Genomic DNA, 27,213 nt, shown 5'->3' on the forward strand with positions numbered 1-27,213 from the left:
AAAATAATCATATAATCAGGAAATGTACTTAAAAGTAAAAGTACTCAATGCAGAAAAAGGTCTCCTGTGACTGTAAACATCTATCAAACCATTCTCTGTCTACTGACTAATTAATTATTCAACTAATCATTTCAGCTATATACTGTTTGGTGGTTTACTTTTTAAAAAAAGCTGTTAGATAAATGTAAAGTACAATATTTCCATTTGAGATGTGGAGTAGAAGTGTAAAAACAAAAGATTCAAGTAAAGTACGATTTTGTACTTAAAGGGACTGTTTGTAAGAATCAGAAATTGCTTGTTAACAGCGACACCTGTGGCCGCTAAGTCAACGAAAGTCAGCGTCCTGCTTGAGCTTGTGCTCGCTCTACATAGACATGGGACTCCCATCAACGAATATCTGTTGTGCTCCTGCAGCTGGTACACCGCTGCATGCGAGGCACAAATCTTGTCTGTTAACGGTTAATAATTGGTTATTGAGGGTCGGTTATCGGTTAAGAAAATCTTTCAAAATGAGCATCCCTAATCGATACAGTATCACAAAACATAATATCACGATACTCTATATTTTTTATATTTTCATACACCCCTAAGTACAAGTACCTCATTTAAGTGCAGTACTTGAGTAAATGTACTTAGTTACATTCCACCGCTGATAGTTTATGGAAAGATGTAGGCACAAACAGATTAAGAGACGTCACTTCCACTTCAAAAGCGTACAGAAACAAGGAAAAAAGGAGGTAAACTGAAGCAAAATCTGAACTGTCGTTGCTATAGCTACAGCTAACATCTGCACAGTCGGTACATTACCTATGTGGGGTGAATGAATGAAACACTTGCAGATACATTTTTGTGAACAACATGAAGCCAAAATCATTTTTATCTAAATGTTGAGTCAACACACTTTTTTTTTTAGCAAATATTAAAACAGGACGATTGTTTCCGTACATATACTGTATGTAGGGGTTTTCCTAACCATGATACCTGTTTTTAATATGGATCTATCACAACCATTCTTCATTTTTGACATGCAAATTACTGTTTGTGTGGACATTTTATGCCTTTATTAGACGGGAACAGTAGAGAGATGACAGGAAACGAAGGGTCGAAAGAGATGCAACAAAGCTCTCTGGTTGGTGTTGGTTTTATCAAACAGGCTGAATATCTGCTGTCATCACAGATCCTGATCCAGCTGAACCAGATCCAGAGCCTCTGTGACTATATGTTCTTTTTAACAGCCTTAACAGCAGATCAATAATTTTCCTTTAACCTTAACATGAAGTATCTTTTTATCAGAACGCAGATAACGCCGACTTCTCAGTTTGTATAGAGGTACAAGCCTGTGTGTGTGTTTATGATTTGATTACCTTATCAGTGAATTATGGCACTAGATTCAAATGTGTAGGGGTATAGGGAGTGTGCACATGGACTTTAACCAGGGATGCACACACACTCACTAATAAAGCCATAAAGGTTGAACGATGGGGCCAGCCCTGAGCCTCGCCAGGTCATGGTTTCCATCACTGCTGCTCTTATCTCTGCAGAACTGAAGTTCAACCTGAACTTGAGACGCAGTGTGGTCTGACTGATAATGATGAGCATGATGTACACACACATTGATGTCCGTTGTCATGGTGATCCTGAGCATTGTGTACATCCTGTATTTATCTATGCCTAGGGGGGAGATCATGCGTTCAGTCGTGTGTGTGTGTGCATCTATCTGTCTGTCCGCAGCTTATCTCAAATACTGCTGGACCCATCAGCCTGATATCTTCTGTGCTCATGTATGACTGTGTGCTCAAGGACTTCTCGTGGTTGCGGTGATTCACAATTTTTCTTCAGAGGTCAAGGGACCCCTATGAAGATGGTCATGCTAGTTTGTCCTCGCCAAAATGTAGCGTAAATTTGGAGCGTTATTTAGCCTCCTTCACTACAAGCTAGTATGACATGGTAGGTACCAATGGATTTATTAGGTTTTCTATTTTCATATGATGCCAGTGTCTTCACTCTAGCTTTAAAACAGAGGCCGCTACAACCTCTGAAAGATCAATTGCGTTAATGCGTTAAAGAAATTAGTGGCGTTTTTGCAACGATTTTGCATTAACGCGATAATAAGGCGTTAAAGTTGACAGCCCTAGTTATGATCCACTCAAAGCTGCAGTTGGTAACTGACTGAAGTTACATACTTTGACAGCTAAACCATCTCCATGACAACTCCCCCTCCTGATGAAAGCCATGGCATGCAGTTGAAAGCTCTGCACAACTAGTAAGCAGACCTTAAGTCAAGAGTATTTTATCATACTAATATTTCTAAGGTCATGAATGAATTCTTTCCTCATAATAAAAGAGTAAATGAGTTACTAATCAACAGACTGGAGTTTAGACTTTAACAGCCTCATTGTTGGTTTATATAATGGTCATTAGAATAAAACTGATCACGGATGAAGATACCCTGAAGAGACCCAGCGACTTCACTGTCTTTCTGAGGCTGTAGCTGGTTTAAGAGCAAAAGTGAAGCTGCTGATATCATATGAAACTAGAATACATTGGTACCAACCATGTCATGCTAACATAACGGCAAGGAGGTTAAATAATGCTCTGAAGTCAGGCTAAATTTTGGTGAGGAAAAGCTGGCATGACCATGTTCAAAGGGGTCTTTTGACCTCTGACCTTTAGATATGTGACTGTAAATGGGTTCTATGGGTACCCATGAGTCTCCCCTTTACAGACATGCCCACTTTATGATAATCACATGCAGTTTGGGGACAAAAACAGGCAGGTTTTTTTTAATACAGTATAAATGTGTTATTTGTAGTGAGACCATTTCTCTTTTTTAAACTTGACCTCACTGTATAAAATGACCTGTGGTGACCTCTAGGATAATCACAGCCTCATGAAACTTTACAGCTACAAACTAGAGACCTAGAGCATTCAGAGGATGGATGGCTTTCCTAGCTAGATTGACAATAAGGGGGTTTCTGAGCAGTTTGCACAACAGATGTTCTCGCCATCCAATCGCTAAAGCATTCTTGCAGAAATCTCCAAAATGTCAAAAAGTTTTGATACTAAATCACAGCATGGCTTTTTCTATGGTGTTCCTCAAGGTCTTGGTGTCTTAATGTGGTATTTTGGAGGGATTATTGATCATTTTTATTAATTCTCAAGTGGTAAAAAATAATTAAATTTAGCACCAAATCTGTGTAACAAATGGTATCAACCCAAAAATTGCTGCATCAACTTATGAGATATAATAGAGCATGAGGATGGACATCATATACTTCTATCATAATGTTCTAAACCCTTATACACATTTATTTTAATTAATGAATTATTTAATTCATGTTTATTTCTTATTTATGACTAGAACAACTTGACACACAGTGCTGAGCAGCATCTCAAATTAATCTTCAGGTTCTCAGCTTTCAGATGATGTACACCACTTCTATGTGACATCTACTGTTGACCTGCTATCTCCCCCTAAAGACCCGCTGTACCCCCCTAAAAAAAGACAAAAACTGGTCTATTGTGGGTCTCAGAGGGTTAATATTGTTTTACTCCGTAAACATTACAACCCATCTTTTACTTGGAACTATCCTGTACAGAGCACCACTAACTTCCATACTGTACATACTGTAAGTAGAATAGTATTTAAATGACAGATAGGAACTGCTACAGAGCTTCCTCCTGCGGTATCTCCTATATTAGTCTCTATAAAAGTTTACAGACGTTCATCAGACGCAGAGTTTACCCAAATGACGGCCGACAATAGATCCCAGAACAGGGACGGTTGAGGTTTATGAGGTTTTATTGACAAAACAGAAACTTTGTGGTTTCTCTGACGTCATCTTTATGGTGATGTTATATAAACTTCTCCTGTTTGTGCCTGGTACTACCACTCTGACGGTATTCTGACACAGAGAAGTCACACCCACACACTCGGCATCACTCCAGTGATAAAGCAGTACGTCGTCATAACGAAACCGTTCAGGGAGATTCCTTCTCTCAGGTACAACAATAAGACAGAAAAAGTTCATTGATTTTAATAAGTTATAAGTCTTAAAAAAATCCATATCTTCGTGTTCAAGTAGGGCAAAGCTAAGAGTTCAACAGTCTAACTAACTATCTAAACGTGCTGGTATTCCATTCATTTTTGGCTCATATTGATTGATTGATTGGTTGATTGATTAAGCTGCGTGTTGACGTTGATGGAGAGTGTTGCGTGAGAGATAGCGCTCCTCAAACCACCGATCAGCAGATAAAAGGTTCAGTGAACTCTGAGTGTGTGTGTGTGTGTGTGTGTGTGTGTGTGTGTGTGTGTGTGCGTGTGTTTGTGTGTGTATCCTGTGTAACTACGAGTTTTCTCGGTGTGACATGTTGAAGGGTTAGATTAGATTACTTTCAACTTTATTGATTTATAGGAAAGATTTATCAATTCAGATACATATCCATTTATAATTTATTAATAAAAAGAGATGTTGTGACAGCAGTTGACATTATTTTACCTTGAGGGAACATAAAAAAAATAAGTCTGGAAGTTTTGGTGCTATTACACTATAAATCATCTTAAAGGGACTGTTTGTAAGAATCAGAAATTGTTTGTAACAGCGACACCTCTGGCCGTTAAGTGGACGTAGTCACTGTGATGTCAACCACTGGTTTGGGGGACTGCCGTTTTGAAGCCTCGAGTTCGACATTTTGGCCGTCGCCATCTTGGTTTCTTTGCAACCAGAAGCAACACGAGAGCAAAAGAACATACAGTATATTGCTAAGAAGTGAAAGCCGATTGGCCGTTCCATTGCAACATCAGCGCCCAGCAGCAGAGCTACGCTTCCGTCATTCTGGACAGAAAGCGACGGTAAAATGTCAAACTGGCATGGCCATTTTCAAAGGGGTCCGTTGACATCTGACCTCCAGATATATGAATGTAAATGGGTTCTATGGGTACCCACGAGTCTCCCCTTTACAGACATGCCCACTTTATGATAATCACATGCAGTTTGGGACAAGTCATAGTCAAGTCAGCACACTGATACATTTTTGCATATGTTTTATGCTAAATGCAGCACCTGTGAGGGTTTCTGGACAATATTTGTCACTGTTTTGTGCTGTTAATAATAAATATATACACACATTTACATAAAGCAGCATATTTGCCCACTCCCATGTTGATAAGAGTATTAAAGGTCCCATATCGTGCTCATTTTCAGGTTCATACTTGTATTTTATGTTTCTACTAGAACATGTGTACATGCTGTAATGTTAAAAAAAAATATTTATGTTTCTCATATAGTCTGCCTGAATGTACCTGTATTTACTCTCTGCCTGAAACGCTCCGTTTTAATGCATTTTCAACGGAATTGCGTTGCTAGGCAACAGCTTGGGTCCATGTTTACTTCCTGTCAGCTGATGTCGTTCACATACACTGCAACAGGAAATAAACTGGGACACATTTAGAATGTTTATGTTTAAAACTGTGAAATGGTCTAAATATTGTAGATTTGTGACATCACAAATGGACAGAAATCCTGACGGCTTGTTTCCGAAGCTCAGTTTTTGAATACGGGCTGTGTGTATTTCTCTGTGGATTGAGTGTTTTGATACTTTCACAGTTTTTATAAAGCACTTAAACCTGCTTTATAATATAAAAGCCATGAAAATGTCACTTTTACAATATGGGACCTTTAAGGTACATTTTGACCAGATAAAAAATGTGTGATTAATTTGTTATTTTGTTTAAATCCCTCTTCTGTGTTGTCTGATGCTATGGACGTTTAGTGCAGTAATAAAATATATTATAGTAAAATATATTTTACTCAATGTAGAACCAAACTTTTCTGTCATACCTGAGAGTTTATATGATAAAAAACATGTTTACAGTTGTTTTTGCTTGTATAGCCAGATGAGCTGGTTGTAAACTGAGGAGCTGAGGTGTTAATCAGTAAAAGGAGAGCCCTGCAATCAAATCACGTCCTTACATAACCCTGGCGAAGACCTTTTTCACTGCATTAACATTGTTGGCTTCTCATAGCAGGAGGAGCTCAGGTGTGACTGATATGAAACCGCTCTGTGACCTCCTGGTTCGTCAGGTCCTGAGGACTCTAAAAGGGACTCCATGTCCCGGTATGATGACATCGGCGGTGCGCAGCGCCTCCCTGCGGTTGACCTCCTGCACTGCAGTGTTCATACTCAGATCCCTCCAGCTGTCCTCATCTGAGCAGCACTCAAATAAGTCCCCTGCAACAAGCACGGTGCCCACCGAGGTTCCCGTCACCCGGACGCTGACGTCTTGACCTGTGTGACCTGGAGTGGGAACTACAGTCACCTGTGGGAGACAGGAAGGAGACGCTGTCAAAGCCTGAACCACATACCTGAAACCAGCACATGAGACTACTGAGCTCCGTCACGGTCTGACTCCTCTTCTATTTTATTTGATCTCTTATCACTGAGAGATATAAATTATGGCACCTGTTACATTAATCATCACATATATTCAGCACCCATTGCACTATTGTCTTACTGTCTACAAATGTCATGTTGTTTATATATATATATGCCCAGATTTCAAAATATATAATATTATAATAATATATATGCCCAGATTTCAAAATATAAAATATAAAATATATATATATATATATATACATATATATATATATATATACATGTATTTATATATATATGAATATATTTATTTATTCATTATATATATATATATATATTATTATAATAATATATATGCCCAGAATTCAATATATAATATAATAATAATAATATATATAAATATAAATACATATATATATATATAAATATATATATATATATATATATATATACACTTATTTATATATATATATATATATATATATATATATATATATATATATATGAATATATTAATTTATTCATTATATATATATTATTATAATATTATATATTTTGAAATCTGGGCATATTTAAATTATATATATGTAAAACAACATGACATTTGTAGACAGTAAGACAATAGTGCAAACGGTGCTGGAATAAATATGTGATGATTAATATTACAGGTGCCATGATTTATATATATATATATATATATATATATTGGTTTCATCCTTATTCGAAACTGGGCATATATTATATATATATATATATATTTATATATTATAATTACTATTATTATATATTTTGAAATCTGGGCATATATATATATATATATATATACATAGTATATAATTAGTCTAAAGTCTAATTTTAGTCAAAACCAGTTCACACACTGCCTTTAATATTTAATTAATTTTACTTTTGTTTATCACCATGCTGAATGACTGCATGCACTAATGAATTTATACACTTTATTTTGAAAACTCTGGACATTTTAGTCTAATTTTAGTCTGTTAAGTCTTTAGTTTTCTGTCCTGGGAGGACTTTATTGTGACATAATTAACTTTTTAAACACCAGGAAGTGAGTTTGTTGATGAAGAGTTATTAGTTGTTACTTTACATGAATTACTTTCACTTTTAACCCTCAGTGTCCTCTGTTCTCTGTTCTCTGTTCTCTGTCCTCTGTTCTCTGTTCTCTGTCCTCTGTTCTCTGTCCTCTGTTCTCTGTTCTCTGTTCTCTGTTCTCTGTTCAGATCTATAGCTCACAGACACTCACCTGCTCATCAATAGAGTGAGGCTGTCCCTGTCCCAGCTGGTTGGGTCGGTATGTGTCCCCTTCACTGATGTCAAACCCAACAATCAGGACCGCTGCTGGGAACAGACTGAGATTCCCGATGTGGTCCGAGTGTCCATGTGTCCCCACGACCACGTCCACGTCCCCCGGCTCCAGACCCCTCTCTCTCAGCGTCCTCAGGAGGAAGTCCCGGTCCCAGGGTCCCCCGGTGTCCACCAGGACAGTCCGGGGTCCCGTTATGAGGCTGATGGTCCCGGTAGCTCTGAAGGTCCCGTCGGGCTGAGGGAGACAGTATCCGGGTCTGAGGACGGACACGGAGTACGGGACACCGGGGAAGACCGAGTCTGACAGGGGGACAGTCTGAAACTGTCCACTGGTGTCTGTCCCCATCGTGTCCTCATCTACAGGAGGACACAAACAGAAGGAGCTGCTGTCTGCTGCAACTGTTCAGTAACAGTGAATCATCTTGAATGAAAGGTGAAAGCTGCCACCTGCTGGACTGGAGTGAGTATAACTCTGAGACCCACAGTAGACTACGACTTTATTCTCCTAATATTACGACTTTTTTCATAAACTTATGACTTTATTCTCATAATATTACGACTTTTATTCTTGTAATATTATGACTTTATTCTCATAATATTACGACTTTTTTTCTTGTAATATTATGACTTTTTTCTCATAAAGTTACGACTTTATTCTTATATTACAACTTTTTTCATAAACTTATGACTTTATTCTCATAATATTGACTTTTTTTCTCCTAATATTACAACTTTATTCCTCGTTAAGTTATGACTTTATTCTCGTAATATTACAACTTTTTTTCATAAACTTATAACTTTATTTTCATATTACGACTTTTTTTCTCGTAAAGTTACGACTTTATTCTCGTTCATAAACTTATGACTGAATTATTTATTTGTCCGCTCTCTGTCCCCATCATGTCCGCATCTACAGGAGGACACAAATATCAGAAGCTGCTTCCCTGCTGCAACTGTTCAGTGTGAATCATCTTAAATAGAAGGTGAACGTTGCCACCTGCTGGACTGGAGGGACTCACAATAGATTACGACTTTTTTAGGGGGGTCTTTAAGGGGAGATAGCAGGTCAACAGTAGATGTCACATAGAAGTGGTGTACATCATCTGAAAGCTGGGAACCTGGAGATTAATTTGAGCAGCTCAACACTGTGTGTCAAGCCGTTCTAGTTATAAATCAGAAATAAACATGAATTAATTAATTAAAATAAAATGTGAAAGTGTATAGGAACATTATGATAGAAGTATATGATGGTCATCCTCATGCTCTATTATGTCTCATAAGTTTTTGCAGCAATTTTTGGGGTTGATACCATTTGTTACTCAGATTTAGTGCTAAATTTAACCATTTGTTAGAATAGAAAGCTTTATTGTCATAGTACAAGGTACAACGAAATTTGGAAGGCTTCTCCAGCTCAGTGCAGTTAAAAATAGATAAATAAAAACAAACAGACAGCTACAATACGCATTAATTCCTCCATTTTACACATAACATTCACAACATTCACAGTACCCATTCGTTCCCCACATAATACACATATATTTGGAGTGCTTCTCCAGATCAGTGCAACTAAAACTGTGTAGAAATAGTGTATAAAAATAATAATAATAATAATAATAATTATTGCACAAGTGTGAGGTATTTACTGTTTGACAGAGTTTAGAGTTCTTATGGCCCAGGGAAAGAAACTGTTTGTGAGTCTGGTGATGCGAGCTCTGGTGGACCTGTAGCGCCTGCCGGAGGGCAACAGGTTAAATAGGTGATGTGCTGGGTGGGAGGAGACCTTGATAATGTTTTTGTTTCTGTTGAGGCAGCGGGAACTGAAAATGTCCTCCAGGGAGGGCAGAGGGCAGCCAACAATCTTCTAGGTCTCTAGTTTGTGACTGTAAAGTTTCATGAGTCTGTGATTATCTTAGAGGTCACCACAGGTCATTTATACAGTTAAGCGGATCCACAAGAGTCTCAGCTTTATAGTGATACCCAATTTATGTAATTCCAAGACTGTTCATAAAGTGGGCATGTCTGTAAAGGGGAGACTCGTGGGTACCCATAGAACCCATTTACATTCACATATGTTGAGGTCAGAGGTCAAGGGACCCCTTTGAAAATGGACATGTCAGTTTTTCCTCACTAACATTTAGCCTGACTTTGGAGCGTTATTTAACCTCCTTCCTGACATGGATTGCAGGGCTGTGTGGTTATATTGCGTAAGATCATGCAGGTATGTCCAATAAATTGTTAACACTGTGTAACTTTTGTAATTGCAGTATAATAAAATATGACCAACATACAGAGCCAGGGTTTTAGAAGTCTGAGGTCATCAGTCAAAATTCCCCGACGACTTGTTGACTCTTAGTCAACAAAAACGTCTGTGATTTTTTCTTCTTCTTCTTTCTTCTTCTTCTTCTTCTTCTTCTTCTTTGTCTTCTTCTTCGTCTTCCTCTTCGTCTTCGTCTTCGTCTTCGTCTTCTTGTTCTTGTTCTTCTTCTTTCTTCTTCGTCTACGTCTTCTTGTTCTTGTTCTTCTTCTTTCTTCTTTTTCGTCTTCTTCTTCGTCTTCGTCTTCGTCTTCTTCTTCTTTCTTCTTCTTCTTCTTCTTTCTTCTTCTTCTTCTTCTTCTTCTTCTTCTTCTTCTTCTTCTTCGTCGTCGTCGCCGTCGTCGTCGTCGTCTTCTTCTTTCTTCTTCTTCTTCTTCTTCTTCTTCTTCTTCATCTACTTTTATTACTTACTTATATTTCTTTACATATATTGTGTTTATACTGTAGCATTATGTACATAATTTACATGTTATTTACTCCTTTATTTCTATTTTCTTATATTACTTTATGTTCGTATAAGATCAACTGTAACTACCCAATTTATGGGAGAAAAAAATCCCTCTGAATTTGTTTATAGTCTTCACCTGAAGGAAGTCATTTACTCTAAATATTCCCACCACATTCCCAGAAACAACAAAGGACATATTGTTGAGAGATACCTGTTCTTTGTTTTTACAGGTTCATATTGTGGGAGGGCTGAAGGTAGATAGTCCAAACTTCCCGTACATTTAGTCGTTAAAGTGGGTTATGATTGTACATTCAGTAATAAAATAAATCTGCTGAGGCCAAAGTCTCAAGTTCAGACAGGAATGAAGTGAACATGATTACCACTCCACAGATAAACAAGGGACACATCTCAGGCAGTGAGTACGTCATTTTGATCACATTTCACTGTATTTATAGTTTACAGAAAGATCTTGATGCATAAATTACGAATAACTGGTTTGATTTTGTTCATTTTTCTGTTGTGTAGTACACAGTACCTATAGTTCCTAAAGTTATCTAATGCTCCGTTAGTAATTGGGTCAAATTGATCACAAGCGTTTGAAAGCATTAAGATTGATATTCAAGTCCACAATGACTTTTTGTAAAATGTTATTAGTTTCATACCAACATAAATGTGTTATTTGGAGAATGAAAGTGTAACAGAGATCATTTAAAAATGTGTCTGATTGGATATTCTACATCTTAAAGTCCATATGAGTTGGAGAGGAGCTCTATCATCTGTTCCCATCTCCAGAGTACGTCAGTATACGAGCTGTTTATCAGACTGATTTATAAATCGTAGGCGTTGTGTTTTAAAAGCATTAGTGTGCTCACAGGGAACTCCTGTATGAATGTATGATACCCTTAAAGACTAGAAGTATACTGAATATGATGGAGGCGTATTAAGGGTGGCATTGTGGATCAGTCGGATCATCTACTACACTGAAATATTGATGACTCTCCCAACAAGAAAGTCGATACTGGACGTTCATTAAAACCCCACGTTACATTCAATGACGACGTTCATAAAATGTGCACATCTACAATATCTACAACAATAATAGTATGGTTATGTTTAGGGTAAGATTACTGTTAGGGTTAACAGAAATGTATTGTTAATTGCAGGTTTGTGATGGGACACAAACCTTTGAGGTCAAAAAGAACACTTTTACAAGTCTGAAGGCAAAACTGTTTATGGTGTTTCCGAAAGCTATAGGAAAGGGTCAGATGCGATAATCCTTTAAAAGGACTGTTCGTAACTTCCTATACGTATAAATCATTGCGGGTCAGTCCTATGCGCGCTCGTGTGTGGCTACGCTGTTCAGACGAGACTCCAACACAAACTAGATTCAGGCAACAGTTAGTTTTAGGGAAAAACCAACATGGTTGGGCTTAAAGTGTCTGCCTTAAAGTGTCAGTGAAATATCTCCACATCTAGGTTTGATTGGCACAAACTTGCATGCATGTTTCCCTTAGTGCCATCATCAGGTCAACATTTATTATATATGCTGGACTCTGTTTAATGTTGTCTTTATGTCTCAGCTGACTCTGGATGGAGGATGGCAGCGAATACATCAACCCCTGCAGAGACCCGGGCTAAACCCACACTCACCAAGAAGCAGGTATACTACATGACCCTATAACTAATGCAAGCAAGTGCAACACTGCCACAAACTGTGGTGGCTAGAGTTCAATCAACACATCTGACAAGAGTTTAAAAGAAAAATGTTTCTGTGTGGATTAATTTGTATTAATCAGTATTCTTTTCTCCATACATAGCTTAAAATACAGGAGAAAAGCTGTGCTTCCAGCTCGGTACCATGGAATAAACCCAACCTCAGTGAATTCCAGGTGAACTAACAGCCGATAAGACTGTTGTCAGGCTATTCAATAGCCGTTATCAGTCCCTATAAGCCCCATAGATGTGGGTCAGTAGGGGCCTACTACACCCATTAGTAGGATGTATCATCTATTCACATGGTACATCGCCGAAAAAAGGAATAAAAGACAGCGACATCTGTCAAAGAATCAAAGAAGTTGTAGTTTTGTTGTCTAAACCTAAAGAAGTTGTAGTTTTGTTGCCTAAACCTAAATAAGTTGTAGAATTTGTTTTGCCTAAACCTAAAGAAGTTGTAGTTTTGTTGTCTAAACCTAAATAACTTGTAGTTTTATTGTCTAAACCTAAAATAGTTGTAGTTTTATTGACTAAACCTAAAAAAGTTGTAGTTGTGTTGTCTAAACCTAAAGAAGTTATCGTTTTATTTCCTAAACCTAAAGAAGTTGTAGTTTTGCTGCCTAAACCTGAAGAAGTCGTAGTTTTATTGCCTAAACCTAATGAAGCTGTAGTTTTGTTGCCTAAACCTAAAGAAGTTGTAGTTTTATTGCCTAAACCTAAAGAAGCTGTAGTTTTGTTGCCTAAACCTAAAAAAGTTGTAGTTTTATTGCCTAAACCTAAAAAAGTTGTAGTTTTATTACCTAAACCTAAGGAAGCCTTTTGTTATGGTTCAAAACGTGACGTTTTATTCAGTTCATTCAACATGTTAGAATGTGTAGCTTTTAAGTTTTCACTTTTACAACGTAGTAGGCGTAGTAGACCCCTAACGACCCACATCCATGGTGCTTATAGCGACTGATAACGTCTATTTAATGGCCCGATAACAGTCGAATCGGGTGCAGCTAACATCATATGACATGAGAATTGATGAATACATGAAAGCATTCAAGTTGTCACTGAAACTGTGTCTTGTTGATTCTGCATATCAAGGATTTAGAAGACCCATCACACAGCGCTCCGGTTCGTAGTGGTCCCCCTGCAACGAAGGTAAATAAGTGGTTACTAATGTGTAAATGGAAGATTGTGAAAGTGGAAAGAAAGAAATGAAAGACGTCACTGAATGGACCCACGGGATTACCTTTCTGTCTTTTCAGCCCAATCTAAAGTCAATGCAGACTCTGGAAGAGTGCGTACAACTTCTCCATGAACTGGCAGAGGAGGTCAAGAACATCAAATACCAGGTAAGCAACACATCCCTCTACACTCCTGTTTGTTGTAGCTATCAAAAGTATTATCAGCAGTTCATGAAATAGTCACGAAATTGAATGTATTGATTCGTGTAGATTGACACTAATTTCACATTCTTACTTTGATCTTTCCCTAAACCTAACTACGTATTTTTGTTGTTTAAACCTAACCAAGTCAATCTATTCCTTAACATAACTAAGTAGTTTGTTGCCTAAGCGTAACCAAGTCGATCTTTTCCTTAACATAACTAAGTAGTTTTGGTGCCGAAACCTAACCAAGTCAATCTATTCCGAAGCCTAACTCAGTAGTTTGGTTGCCTAAACCTAACCAAGTCGATCTTTTCCGAAGCCTGACTAAGTAGTTTGTTGCCTAATCCTAACCAAGTTGATCTTTTCCTAAACCTAACTAAGTACTTTGTTGCCTAACCAAGTCAATATTTTCCTCAACCTAACCAAGTAGCTTTGTTGTCTAATCCTAACCAAGATGATCTTTTCCTAAACCTAACTAGTAGTTATGTTGCCTAAACCTAACTTAGTTGATCTATTCCTGAACCTCACCAAGTCGATCTTTTTTCATATTTAGATTATAAAAATCACATATTTCACATCCATTTCCATCTTTACTTAATGTAGGTGAAGCGTGGCAGTAAGAAGGCTGCACCAGAGGGGAGCACCAAAGAGCCGGGCAGCCTGGAGACCAGCAGGACTCGGATCCTCCAGTGGGCCAAGGAGCTGGAACTAATCATGGTTACTTCCTCTTATTTCTACCTACTTTCTTGTAGTCAATCAGTCATTGTTATACAGTATAACTGTGTAACTCTCTGGTTCTCCATTCATTCTACTCCCAGGTACAAAAGGAAACCAAGCCAACAGATGAGAAAAAGACAAGAAGAAGACGAGATGATCCAATAAAGAAAGAGAAAACAGAGCTGGAAAAACACAATAAGAAGCTTCAGCAGTGGGCAGTGGAGCTGAGGGATATCACACAGGTGTGTAAGACAAATAGAAAACCCTCTAAAAGCAAAGCTCAGTCCTGAAATCTATCTCTCTCTCTGTGTTACCAGGCTAACGACGTGTCTGATGAGGACCTGAAGAAGCTGCTGTATCCCGGAGGTCCGAAGGGATCGAGGATCGCCGCCATCCTTCCTCTGCTGGAGTTCGTGGCTTGGTCCCTGTTATCAGAGGATACTGAGGTGTGTGTGTAGTCTACACTTTAAAGCATCTATGGAGCAATGAACAGGATTTCTAGCCTATAGATATAGAGCAGAGTGAACTTTGTTTTTTCATAAGCGAAGACAAAAACTGTTTCTTTAATGACACAAGCAGACAATATTGTTTGAGTGGATTCATATTGATGAATACGACCCTACAGGAGGCTTTATCGAGGCTGTGGCTGCCGAACAAACAGAAGGCCTGGAGGACAGGAACCGGAAGCCCCAGATACATCCCGAACACAGGTGACTCAGCTGCTTTGAAAAATCCCTGGGAATAGGTTTGGTAAATTGCATTTATATAGCACTTTCCCAGTCTTCCGACCACTCAAAGCGTTTACACTACAAGAAAAGAACACAAGAAAATAAAAATGCTGCATACTTATGATATGATATTTTATTGTCTTTCAGTGTGGGAGTGGATCCAGACTGCCTCAGGTAATCTTTATTCATCAATTATGGGTGGTCTGCAAATCAGAAAATAATCAACTTGAATACTGCGACCAGCTCTATTACTACTAACAATATTCCTGTTTTTGAATCCTAGTGTGTGTCCGGTTTGATGTCAGCACCAGGCATCCCTGGCTGCCTGTGTCCTCAGACCGCCTGCAGGTCCAGGGTGCAGCGGCGACGGAGCGCTCTGCTGCTCTCTCAGACAGCCAGCGTTCACCTGAGTGGCCCTGTGTGCTGGGTGACACCGTCATCACTGCAGGGAGACACTACTGGGAGGTGGAGGTGTCCCCGGAGGGTAGCTGGAGAATAGGTGTGATGTCAGAGTCCGCTCCCAGGAAAAGGTCCGCCATGTCACCCAGGAGAGGCTACTGGGCCCTGTGGAAGAGCTCCGCCAGTTTGCGGGCCTGCACCGAGGAGCCCGTCAAGCTGCAGACGGCGACAGTGCCCCGACTGATCGGGGTGTATGTGGATGTCGAGGAGGGTCAGGTGTCCTTTTACGACGTTGATCGAAGGGTGCACATTTATACTTTCTCTGATACCTTCAAACACAGTCTGATTCCCGTGTTTGGCTTCCTGGGCGGAGAAACGGTCCTCAAAATCATACCAGCACAGGTGTAGAAGAGCATGTAAGATTACATGAAAGCTGTCACTGGTGATGAGGATGATATGTTTTCTTCAATCATATAGCCTCCTTTAAGATTCTGCTTTAAGGAAAGTGTCCTATAAATCAGTGTCCTATAAATCAGTCATTTCCAAAGACTGGGGCGGGACCCCCAGGTGGGTCGCAGGAGGTTTTATTAGGGTCGGCAAATACAGTCTTTTATCTAAGATTTATATCTGCAGTACACCTTTAAGCCACATGAGGGAGCCTGATTGTTTGCATTGTTCTGATAAGTGTAGCCTTCTGATAACGCTGAATAATATGAAAGGCTAAAAGTACACTGTTTTTTTTACTGATGAGTAACTCTTCCTAAATTAATTTATTTGGTCTCATTGTATATGTTGTCAATAGCACGTGCATAAAACGATGTTGTGATATATCAAACCTCCTCTATATCTCTTCGAAATGGCTGGTTTACCTATTCAAGATAATATGAGGTGATGTGGAAATGGCTTTAATGATCAGGAATGTTCAATTATAAGGCCTAAAAAGTGAAAAACAGTTTGGGAAACACTACTATTAATGACACAAATGACATGTTGATCGTATAATAAGAATATGGATTACCTCACAACTTTAAACGTTATTTCATTAAATTAAATGAATGATATCAAATACTGTTTTATCTGTCTTGTTTAACAGAAACACAATGCTGCTTCACACTGACACACATTCTCAATGGCATATGCATTTGTATTTATTCTAACATACATACTTATTCCATAACATAACATCCATAATATCCAAGGCATTATAATAACATTATTATTATTATTATTATTATTATTATTATTATTATTATTGTTATTATTGTTATTATTATTATTATTATTATTATTATTATTATTATTATTGTTATTATTATTATTGTTATTATTATTATTATTATTATTATTATTATTATTATTATATTTACTAGCTAATGGTTGTGCTCTATGGAGAATGGAACCTGCCAAAATAAAAAATAAAAATGAATAAATAAATAAATAATCAATAAATAAATTTCAATAAATGTAGCAAAGATAATATTAAAAATAAATGTAGCCATTAATGAATTGATAAAATGTGACATAAATTGATATTTCTGATAAAGTTGCTTCTTCATTTATTCATCTTTTTATTAATTCCCTTATTTATTTACTCTTCTGTTTAATTTTCCCTTTTGATTATTTATGTATTCATTTTTATTCATTTTCAAATTTATTTATTTAATTTAATTTTTTGCATGTATCTATTTTTATTTATCTATTTTATATTTATCTTTAAATGTCTGTATTCATTCAAATTCATGAATTTATTTTATTAATATATTTATTTTGGGCTTTCTTTCTTTATTTATTTTATATTTATATATCTATTTATTTAATATATATATATATTATTCTATGTTATTCAGGTTCCCTCCTACCACAGTGTTCAACCAGCGGAACCTTTGTATCATCCTGCGACCTTGGTGGGGCTCTTTTTGTGTGTAACACATTGAACGTCATATGCGTCTCTGCGTCACATCTCTCTGTACGATGGCAGATGAAGTAGTGTTTGACAACAGGCCCTCCTTCATGGATCCTCTTAAAGGACTTTTACTGACTTATTTTATGCCAGAAAAATGTTACGACGAGTTCTTTCTCGACTTCAACTTACTGCACGGTGAGTGGACCGTTTATTAGATGAATACCGGAACCGGAAACACACTTTGAAGATGTATTACTCAATCAGCAGCTGTGTTTATGCTCGTTGTGTACATTCAGCTTTAGGTTATAAACATGAGACAGCTTCAGCTTTCAAGTCATCTGCTGGTCTATTTGTATTAATGTTAAATTCAAAACGCTAAATGTGGCCTAATAAATAAATAAATGAATTTGCATAAAGTGTTTAATTAATAATCTATGTATATATGTGTAAGGCAACATCAGGCTTGACTTAAACATTGTTTTTCTTAATTTTGTAAAACAAAATGTAAACAAATAAATACAAATTCGTATTTTATTTATACAAATTTAATTTCCATTTATTATTAAAATTATATAAAATATAATAATAATAATAAAAATAATAAATTGTACACCATTAACTTGGTAAAAAAAAATCTTCAAAATTAACAGAATTTTTATTTATTATTGAAATAATATAAAATATAATAATAATAATAATAATAATAATAAAAATAATAATAAATTGTACACCATTAACTTGATAAAAAATCGTCAAAATTAACAATCTTTATTTATTATTAAAATATTTGTTTTATTATTAAAATATTTGTTTTATTATTAAAATATTTATTTATTATTAAAATATTTATTATAAAAATAACTATAACTTGGTAAAAAAAAATCTTAAAAATTAACAGAATTTTTATTTATTATTGAAATAATATAAAATGTAATAATAAAAATAATAATAAATTGTACACCATTAACTTGATAAAAAATCTTCAAAATTAACAATCTTTATTTATTATTAAAATATTTGTTTTATTATTAAAATATTTATTTATTATTAAAATATTTATTTTTTATTAAAATATGTATTATAAAAATAGCTATAACTTGGTAAAAAAAATCTTAAAAATTAACCAAATTTGTATTAGATATTTTATTATTAAAATAATAAATTATACACCACTAACTTTCAAGTCGTGTGTTGTTCTATTTGTATGAACACCAAATTCAAAATGCTAAATGTAGCCTAATAAAAAAATAAATGAATTTGCATACAGATAAACCTAGTCACTTAATTAGCAATTAATGGCATTAGCATTATGTTTATATAGAAACGTGTATCCTGTATCGTTTGTGCGACATGAAGCATTGATTACATCAATTTCATATAATAGCCTATGTAGAGTATTAATATTATATTACAGCAAAAATCACTGCTTTCAAAGAGGAGTAAGTTTAAGGGGATTTGAAGATTTTCTCCATTGAGTTACATTTTGAAAAAAAGCTAAATATTTTAAAAAGTATAAATAGTAGAAACAAGTAAAGAAATAGCACTAATGTCCTCAAAGAGCTGAATATTTTGATAGTTGAACGGTTTCTGTAGCTGAAAGTATGCAGGAGTAGTTGAAGTCCAAAAAACGTACAGAAGAAATAGAAGAAACCTTAGAAGAACAAATATTAAAACAAACACAAACCTAAGTTTTATTAATTGTTTTACCCTGATCAAGAAGCATATGAGTAGGCCTTGTAATACTAAACATAACTGCCTAACCTTTTCATGTAACTTTACTTAAATTATCTAGGATTTCCCTGTTTAACCTGTGTAACAGCAGAAAGTTTACTGAGCCAACTTTTTTAAGTCAAAGTTTACATGATCCACCCATGTGAATCTTTATGAATAAATAAATAAATGACTCCATAAATAAATACATTTGTTTAATAAGTAAATAAAAGGGAAAATTAAACAGAAGAGTAAATAAATAAGGGAATTGATACAAACAAATAATTAAAAAACAATTAATAATAATAAAAACAATTAATAAAAACAAATAAAGAAGCAAATTAAAACAGATTTATGCCACATTTTATCAATTAATTAATGACCCCGGAGCTAGACAGGAAGTTTGTTGATATGAGTAAACCAGGTCTAACCTGTGTAATGGCAACAACAGAAAGTTTACTCAGCCAACTTTCCGTTGCTGCCGTTACACAGGTTAGACTCAGTGATTCCGCTGGCGACGAGCCGATGTGACCTCCAAGGATTCCTTCTGTTTTCTAGTTTCATATGATACCTGTAACTTCACTCTAGCTCTAAAACTGAGGCCGGTACAGCCTCTGAAAGACTCTGAGGGCTTTGTGTGTGTGTGTGTTTATTTTGATGTGATTTATGACAGCCAGCTAATCATTTTTTTTATACATATTTTGTTCCAGTACCATGTCTGAAGATTGTGCTGAGCAAAGGCCTGGGGATCGGCATCATCCTGGGATCACTGATGGGTAAAACACCTCACCTCCACTCCTCTTTGTATCCGTCTTCATCTGGGCACCTGATTTAGTTTTAACATTTAGATTAATTTTAATCAAATGTTATAATCATTATTGTTTTAGTCTTGGTTTAGTCAGTGAAGACTAAAGCCAATTTAGTAAGTTATAGGACAGGATTGTAGGGCGGCTGTGGCAGCCCACTGCTCCTAAATGCTTCGGGTTAAAGGCAGAGGTCAGATTTCATGTACCTGTATTTATATGATGATTGTAATGAAGTTTAAGGATATTAAAAAATATAACAATTTGGTATCAATACTCAGGTATCATATTGGTATAATACAATAAACATCTCTACCAATCAGCCAGAAAGTTTTTGACAGCCAAAGTCTGCTAAAAATGTGTTTTTTTGGGTTCTTTTATTACTGGAATGATATGAAATGTTTTTAGATACCAGCTCCTGTTTCTTGTTCACAGTGAAGCTGCCTCAGATCTTCAAGCTGATGGGAGCGAAGAGCGCTGAGGGGCTGAGCTTCAACACTGTGCTGCTGGAGCTGCTGGCCATCACGGGAACAATGGCCTACTGTATCGTCAACGAGTTCCCTTTCAGGTTGGGCCATATTCAAATCAACTCTGCACTCTGACTTCTACAATCCTACTATTGTAATCACTGTATAACTGCTCTGTGTGTTGATTTAGATGAAGCTGTCCACTTTTTTTGTGTCATATGTTGAGTAACAATTTGAGTAACACGGTGTGAGTGTTTCCTCAGTGCCTGGGGCGAGGCTCTGTTCCTCATGCTGCAGACGGTCATCATCGGCTTCCTCATTCAGCACTATGGGGGAAAAACCAGCAGAGGTACGACTGCATGTGCACTCAATAATCACTCGTGGTCAAAATGAGAGCTTCATTTTTTAAAGCCCCCCTCCAGACAGTTATACCTCCTTTTATGTATTTATTATTATGTATTTTAAATGTCTTTTTTTATTTTAGCATTTATTATTTATTTATTTATTTTTTAAATACTTTTTTATTTGTTTAATAAATAAATAAAAAGGGAAATTAAACAGAAGAGTAAATAAATAAGGGAATTAATGCAAGCATAAATAAATAAAGAAGCAAATTAAAACAGAAATATCGATGTATGCCACATTTTATCAATTAATTAATGAGTACATTTATTTTTAATATTATTTTGCTACATTTAATGACATATTAGTTTATTTATTGAGTAATTAATTTTTTTATTTTTTTTATTTTAATTTTGGCAGGTTCCATCCTCCATAGGCTACAACCCACCCATGTGAATCTTTATGAATAAATAAAGAAATAAATGACTCAATAAATAAATAAATTTGTTTAATAAATAAATAAAATCGAAAATTAAACAGAAGAGTAAATAAATAAGGGAATTTATACAAATAGTTAAAAAACAATTTTTAGTAATAAAAACAAATAAAGAAGCAAATTAAAACAGATTTATGCCACATTTCATCAATAATTAATCCCTACATTTATTTTCAATATTATTTTTGCTACATTTAATGACATATTTATTTATTGAGTCATTTATTTTTTATTTTGGCAGGTTCCATCCTCCATAGGCTACAACCCACCCATGTGAATCTTTACATTGTGAAATGAAAATGAACCAAAACCCAGAAAAAACTCAAAGCTGGATTGAGTCTAAAGGAAATCCTTCTTCTCCTTCTTCTCTCCCAGGTCTCCTGTTTATGGTTGTGTATTTTGTTCTGCTGGTCCTCGTGCTGTCTCCAGTGACTCCCATCTCAGTGATTACCTCCATGCAGGCCTTTAACATGCCAGCCATCATCATCGGCAGGGTAGGCAAAGACCACACAAGTCTAATACTGCAGTTTGCCATGTTATGATTTGGGCATATTTTTTATTTTAAATGCAGTACCTGTGAGGGTTTCTGGACAATATTTGAAATTGTTTTGTGTTGTTAATTGATTTCCAATAATAAATATATACATACATTTGCATAAAGCAGCATATTTGTCCACTCCCATGTTGATAAGAGTATTAAATACTTGACAAATCTCCCTTTACGGTACATTTTGAACAGATAAAAAGTGTGCGATTAATCACGATTAACTATTTTAATCGACTGACAGCCCTGGTTTATAACGGTTGAGACTTTTTCAGAATGATTTTCCATGTTGCAAACTTACCAAAATGTAAAGAAATGTACACTAAAAGAAAGGAACTAATGCACAACACAGGAAATGCTGACAGTGTGTGTGGTTGTCTCAGCTGATCCAGGCAGCCGCTAACTTCCATAACGGGCACACCGGCCAGCTGTCTGCTATCTCCGTCTTCCTGCTGTTTGCTGGATCCCTCGCCCGCATCTTCACCTCACTACAGGTAAGAGGACTGGTTTCCATCTGCAATACGAACGATTCACGTGTTGGAAAAATACACTATTTTCTTACCTGCGTTCACGTCACACCTCTATATATTTTTTTACTTCTTACAGGAAACTGGAGACACACTGATGGCCCTCACCTACGTCATATCCTCCACCTGCAACGGCATCATCGCTCTGCAGGTTCTCTACTACTGGAACAGCTCCCCAGAGAAGAAGAAGAAGAAGAGCGAGTAGGCAGAGGACAGTCGCTAAACTTCAATCATAGAGCAACACTTTTTTATTCCATATTCAACTTTAGGCAAGAGGTGTCTTCAAAACTTGGAACTAAATGACACATGATGTGTGGGGACGTTTTAATCTGCTGGACAAACACTTGACTGTGAAGTAAGGATGTGAACACAACATGTCAAGCAGATCTTCCATGTGGGCCCACTGGTTGTGTGATTATGACAGTTAGCTGGTTTTATTGCTGGGGTTTAGCTGTGTGCAGGGCTGCTGGGTCCAGACTCTCTCGCTGTGCAGTACACTGTTATTACATTCCTCTTGATCCTCGGTACTGTCAGGCTGTTTGAAACATTCACATCCAGGACCTCTGATTACCATTCATTAATTATTAATAATAATTGGTTATTTTTTTTATTTGAAACGATGCGTGTAAAGAATGATTTATTGTTTTATCATTTCACATAAACAGAATTCCATACCAACCCCTATAGTTGTAACTTCTATTCTGTGGTCTGTATTAGAGGTAGTTTTTTGGGCTGACATCGGTGCTATCATGAAGAATCCATCCATCCATCCATTTTCTTCCTCTTATCCGGGGCCGGGGCAGCAGGCATAGCACGAAATTCCAGACGTCACCAGCAACATCCTTCTTCCTGGGCGACCCCGAGGCGTTCCCAGGCCAGACGAGATATATAATCTCTCCAGCATGATCTGGGTCTACCCCGGGGCCTCTTACCAGTTGGACGTGCCCTGAAAAGGTGTCCAGGAGGCATCTTGATCAGATGGCCGAACCACCTCAGCTGGACCCTTTCGACATGAAGGAGCAGCAGCAGTACTCCGAGCTCCCTCCGGATGTCTGAGCTCCTCACCCTATCTCTAAGGCTGAGCCCAGCCACCCTATACGAAGGAAGCTCATTTTGGCAGCTTGTGTCCGCGATCTCATTCTTTCGGTCACTACCCAAAGCTCATGACCATAGGTGAGGGTTGGAACGTAGATGGGCAGTTACTGGACTACCTAGATGAAAAGTCAAAGGATCATTGGTCGTGTTTTGTTCTACCTTGGGTAAAGGTATCTGAAAAAGCCCTTTTGAGAATTTGTGCCTGTACTAATAACTGTGTGCCCCCTTGTTTTAACCAATAAGTGACAGGACCCTGCCAAAATAAATAAATGTCATTAAATATAGCAATAATATTAAAAATAAATGTATATTAATAGATTGATTAAATGTGACATAAATTGATATTTCTGTTTTAATTTGCCTTGACACATGTTGAGTGGCAGCCCCCTCATTTGCATAATGAGACAGAAAGGTGTAAAGAAATACAGAAAGAAATAAGTTTGGGGAAATGTGAAGGGTAAATCGTGCAGAAATAATTAATTGCATAAATACATGAATAAATGCATACATGTAAAAATAGAAAATGGATACCAAAATTAAAATAAATAAAACATCAATCAAAATAAAATATATAAAATGCATATATGTATATTTATATATACATATATATACCTATATTTGTTTATATACGTATATGTATATATATATGTATGTACATATGTATGTATATATGTATTATAATTAATACATATATTTATCTTTGAATTAATTCCTCTTTATTCACTCTTCTGTTTAATTTCCCTTTTTATTTATTCATGTATTTATTTTTGATTAATTTTTAAATGTATTTATTTATTTTACATTTATTATTTATTTATTTTTGCAATTATTCTTTATTGGTTTAAATAAAAACAATAGATGCCAAAATTTAAAAAATTTATAAAAAATAAATACATAAATAAATTAAAGGGAAAATTAAACAGAAGAGTAAATAAATAAGAGAATTAATACAAAGATAAATAAATAGAGAAGCAACTTTAAACAGAAATATCGATCTATGCCACGTTTTATCAATTAATTAATTACGATATTTATTTTTAATATTTTTGCTACATTTAATGACATATTTATTTATTTATTTATTTATTTTGGATTGTGGCAGGTTCTGTCCTCCATACTGTAGGACAGGGGTGTTGAGGGGGGGCCGATGGTTGAGGAGCTGGGGGCAGGGGGGTGAACGGGGCCCCACCGTCAAAGCTGCTGAAGAAAAGACTCAACTGGTTAACACTGGCCATCAGACTGTATTTTCCACGGTGAGAGAAGGTGATGTGGACAGTAACGTCAGCAGGACGTATTCACACGTCACTCGCCGACGGCCTGTTGCCATGGCTTGACTTGTCACCCCTGCCAAGGCCAGACCCCTACCTGTTGCTAGTCACTCAGCTAAGTGGGGCTTTTTGCTGAGGGGTTCAGATGTCTTCGGTCACGGTAATCAGATCAGCCATGTGCACGACAAGGGATGTCACAGGGAAAAGGGAAAATCTTTTCAACTCACTTGAAGACATGTCTCCTTTCCTCTCCGTCCCGGTCCGTTCCCCTTTAAATTAGAATAATGTGGGACTCTTCACCGCTCTGAAATCAACAGAATTAATGTAATTACCACTTGTGACAGCAGAGGCTGCTGTTGCTGTTGACTTTCTTCCCTCACCACTCACTGTTCCTTCCTTTATTTTACACACTATATATTCAGCATCACATTCAGCTGCAAATAAGCACAGTTTAAGAGCAGTTAATGAGCAGTTATTGAGGGCTTTTGCTTCTAGAAATTACATTTATATGCAACTAATTTACAACAGTATATACATAAGGAAAAGTTTGTAATGAACATATCTTTCGAGTGGCAGAACGAGAATGCATCTACCAGTTTTTCTGGTAACTCTTCATTTTACAGGTCCGCAAATTTCATGGTAATTAGGTGATAATTAGCAGGTAACCTATTTGAAATTTCTTTGGAATTACTGCCAAATTACCTTCAATATTTACCTCAAAATTTTTTGAAAATTATTTTATTATATACATTATTTAATAACTAGGATTAGGCAACACAACTACTTAGTTAAGTTTAAGAAAATATTGACTTGGTTAGGTTTAGGCAACAAAACAACTTAGTTAAGTTTAAGAAAATATCGACTTGGTTAGGATTTAGCAACAAAACTACTTAGGTTTAGGAAAAGATCGACTTGGTTAGGATTAGGCAACAAAACTACTTAGGTTTAAGTTTAGGAAAAGATCAACTTGGTTAGGATTAGGCACAAAACTACTTAGTTAGATTTAGGAAAAGATTGACTTGGTTAGGATTAGGCAACAAAACAACTTAGTTAAGTTTAGGAAAAGATCGACTTGGTTAGGATTAGTCAACATACTTAGTTAGGTTTAGGAAAAGATCGACTGGAAGAGGTCTCCTTGAGCATACAGTCATAAATGAGCACAGGAAATATTAGGCTGATGGGTCCGGTAGTATGCAAAGTTAGCCGTGGACAGACAGACAGATGCACACACAAGACCAAACACATAATCTCCTCAATTCCAACACCATAAAAACCCATAAGAGGCACATTTTGTACCGCAGTTGTTCAAAACCATCTAGAGCTTCAATATGGATGCCCAGAGGGTGTGTTGCAACGTTCTGTTGAACAACCTTTTCTTCATCGTCCTAACGGGTGCGAGCCAGAGTTCAGAGAAGGGACAAAAGCAGGTTGTGCCGCCTGAGATCAACAACAGCGTTTCGTTAAAAAAGAAAAAAAAAAGAAAAGAAAGGGAAACTGCTTTTAATGAGAGAGATGGGGTGAGGGGTGGGAGGGCAGAGTAGCCGCAGGCTGGCTCATATCTGATTGTTGGAGCAGAGATGGTACAGATTGGTGTGTTTGCGAGGCCCGATCACCTGCCACTTTTCATCTTGGGAGGTCCTTCTTCGCTCCTCAGCTCCAGACCAGTCTTAACCTCGCTAAAGCTAATGTTGCCCCTCAGACAGCCTGAGTCCACCTGAAATAGAAGACCAATCAAATCTAAAATACGGAGCTTTTTGAGGCACATTTGAGTAACTTTTTTATAAAATACTGTACTGTTTGGCTTTGAGGGACTGCACACACAGTGCCTTTAAATCTTTATCGCACCTGTAATCTTATTTATGTGTGGGCTGTTCGTATCGGAGTCATCAACAAGCTGCATTTCCCTTCTCAGCCTATCTGCATGCTGAATAGAGTCAAGGGGGCGGGGTGGAGGAGAATGGAAACACTTGATGAAGATGAAGTGTACCGACACTCCTTTCATGTGCTCATGAGGCTTCTGATCACTGATGGTGAGTGTGGTAAACATCTGTTTATCAGACCTAGATCTAGAAAAGCAGGGTGTTTCTGTGTTGATAGTAACACAGCCATGGAAGATACAGAAGATATCATGGTCCAACACTGATACTGCCTCTAGCCATTGCACTACCATTGCACTAGTCAAGATTTATTTTCTGTAAAAGCATATTAATATCTCATTATATTATACTTAACCAATTGTGTTCATATTATACTATTGTTTTTTTTTTTTACATACTTTACTATGACTTTTTCAACATGCTATACTACGACTTTTTTTCGATATACTATACTTTGACTTTTTCATATTCTGTTTTTGACATGCTATATCATTACTTGTGAAATAGCTCACGTGATAGATATCTGGTTGGAATACTGGAGGTTGTAGGTTTGATCCTTATGTGACACAGTGAGTTTTGAGGGCTAACTTCAAATCAAGAAGTCAAAAACAAAGGAAAACATCACATCAGTGTGTCTGGCCAGATAGCTCAGTGGGATAAATATCTGGTTGGAATACTGGAGGTTGTGGGTTCGATCCTTATGTGGTACAGACTGTTTTCAGGTCTAACTTCTAATGACGAAGTCAAATATACGAAGAGAACAGTCCTCAGTGCGTGTGGCATTG

The 27,213-nt window shown here is 36.6% G+C and overlaps 3 protein-coding genes across 3 annotated transcripts; 2 read left to right on the forward strand and 1 right to left on the reverse strand.

Annotated features, from left to right (window-relative positions):
- Positions 1–5,611: 5,611 nt before the first annotated feature.
- Positions 5,612–8,116, reverse strand: mblac1 (metallo-beta-lactamase domain containing 1). The gene is made up of 2 exons (XM_037758657.1): positions 7,640–8,116; positions 5,612–6,319 (listed from the first exon to the last, which is right to left on the reverse strand). Exons 1-2 carry the CDS (start codon positions 8,045–8,047, stop codon positions 6,080–6,082), a joined length of 648 nt encoding a protein of 215 aa, XP_037614585.1. The 5' UTR covers positions 8,048–8,116; the 3' UTR covers positions 5,612–6,079.
- Positions 8,117–10,834: 2,718 nt separating this feature from the next.
- LOC119481562 (E3 ubiquitin-protein ligase TRIM39-like) lies at positions 10,835–16,432 on the forward strand. Its single transcript, XM_037758652.1, has 11 exons — positions 10,835–10,878; positions 12,044–12,123; positions 12,281–12,352; positions 13,266–13,322; positions 13,430–13,516; positions 14,156–14,269; positions 14,371–14,511; positions 14,587–14,715; positions 14,895–14,979; positions 15,145–15,171; positions 15,281–16,432. The coding sequence occupies exons 1-11, from the start codon at positions 10,836–10,838 to the stop codon at positions 15,802–15,804; spliced, it is 1,359 nt and encodes a 452-aa protein (XP_037614580.1). The 5' UTR covers position 10,835; the 3' UTR covers positions 15,805–16,432.
- Positions 16,433–17,310: 878 nt separating this feature from the next.
- On the forward strand, positions 17,311–22,870 carry mpdu1b (mannose-P-dolichol utilization defect 1b). The gene is made up of 7 exons (XM_037758655.1): positions 17,311–17,494; positions 19,720–19,785; positions 20,248–20,380; positions 20,543–20,628; positions 21,493–21,611; positions 22,045–22,155; positions 22,268–22,870. Exons 1-7 carry the CDS (start codon positions 17,338–17,340, stop codon positions 22,391–22,393), a joined length of 798 nt encoding a protein of 265 aa, XP_037614583.1. The 5' UTR covers positions 17,311–17,337; the 3' UTR covers positions 22,394–22,870.
- Positions 22,871–27,213: the final 4,343 nt, after the last annotated feature.

The sequence above is a fragment of the Sebastes umbrosus genome, chromosome 22 (genome assembly GCF_015220745.1).
Source record: "Sebastes umbrosus isolate fSebUmb1 chromosome 22, fSebUmb1.pri, whole genome shotgun sequence".
Classification (NCBI taxonomy): Eukaryota; Metazoa; Chordata; class Actinopteri; order Perciformes; family Sebastidae; genus Sebastes; species Sebastes umbrosus.

Bases quoted from the DNA above. Each gene is read 5' to 3' on its own strand.
- mpdu1b (XM_037758655.1), top strand. From the start codon at position 17,338: ATGCGTCTCTGCGTCACATCTCTCTGTACGATGGCAGATGAAGTAGTG. The intron at 17,495-19,719 runs GTGAGTGGACCG...ATTTTGTTCCAG, and splicing joins CGACTTCAACTTACTGCACG to TACCATGTCTGAAGATTGTG. The intron at 22,156-22,267 runs GTAAGAGGACTG...TACTTCTTACAG, and splicing joins GCATCTTCACCTCACTACAG to GAAACTGGAGACACACTGAT.
- mblac1 (XM_037758657.1), bottom strand. From the start codon at position 8,047: ATGGGGACAGACACCAGTGGACAGTTTCAGACTGTCCCCCTGTCAGAC. The intron at 6,320-7,639 runs GTGAGTGTCTGT...TGTCTCCCACAG, and splicing joins CTCACTCTATTGATGAGCAG to GTGACTGTAGTTCCCACTCC.
- LOC119481562 (XM_037758652.1), top strand. From the start codon at position 10,836: ATGATTACCACTCCACAGATAAACAAGGGACACATCTCAGGCA. The intron at 13,517-14,155 runs GTAAGCAACACA...TACTTAATGTAG, and splicing joins TCAAGAACATCAAATACCAG to GTGAAGCGTGGCAGTAAGAA. The intron at 14,980-15,144 runs GTGACTCAGCTG...ATTGTCTTTCAG, and splicing joins CAGATACATCCCGAACACAG to TGTGGGAGTGGATCCAGACT.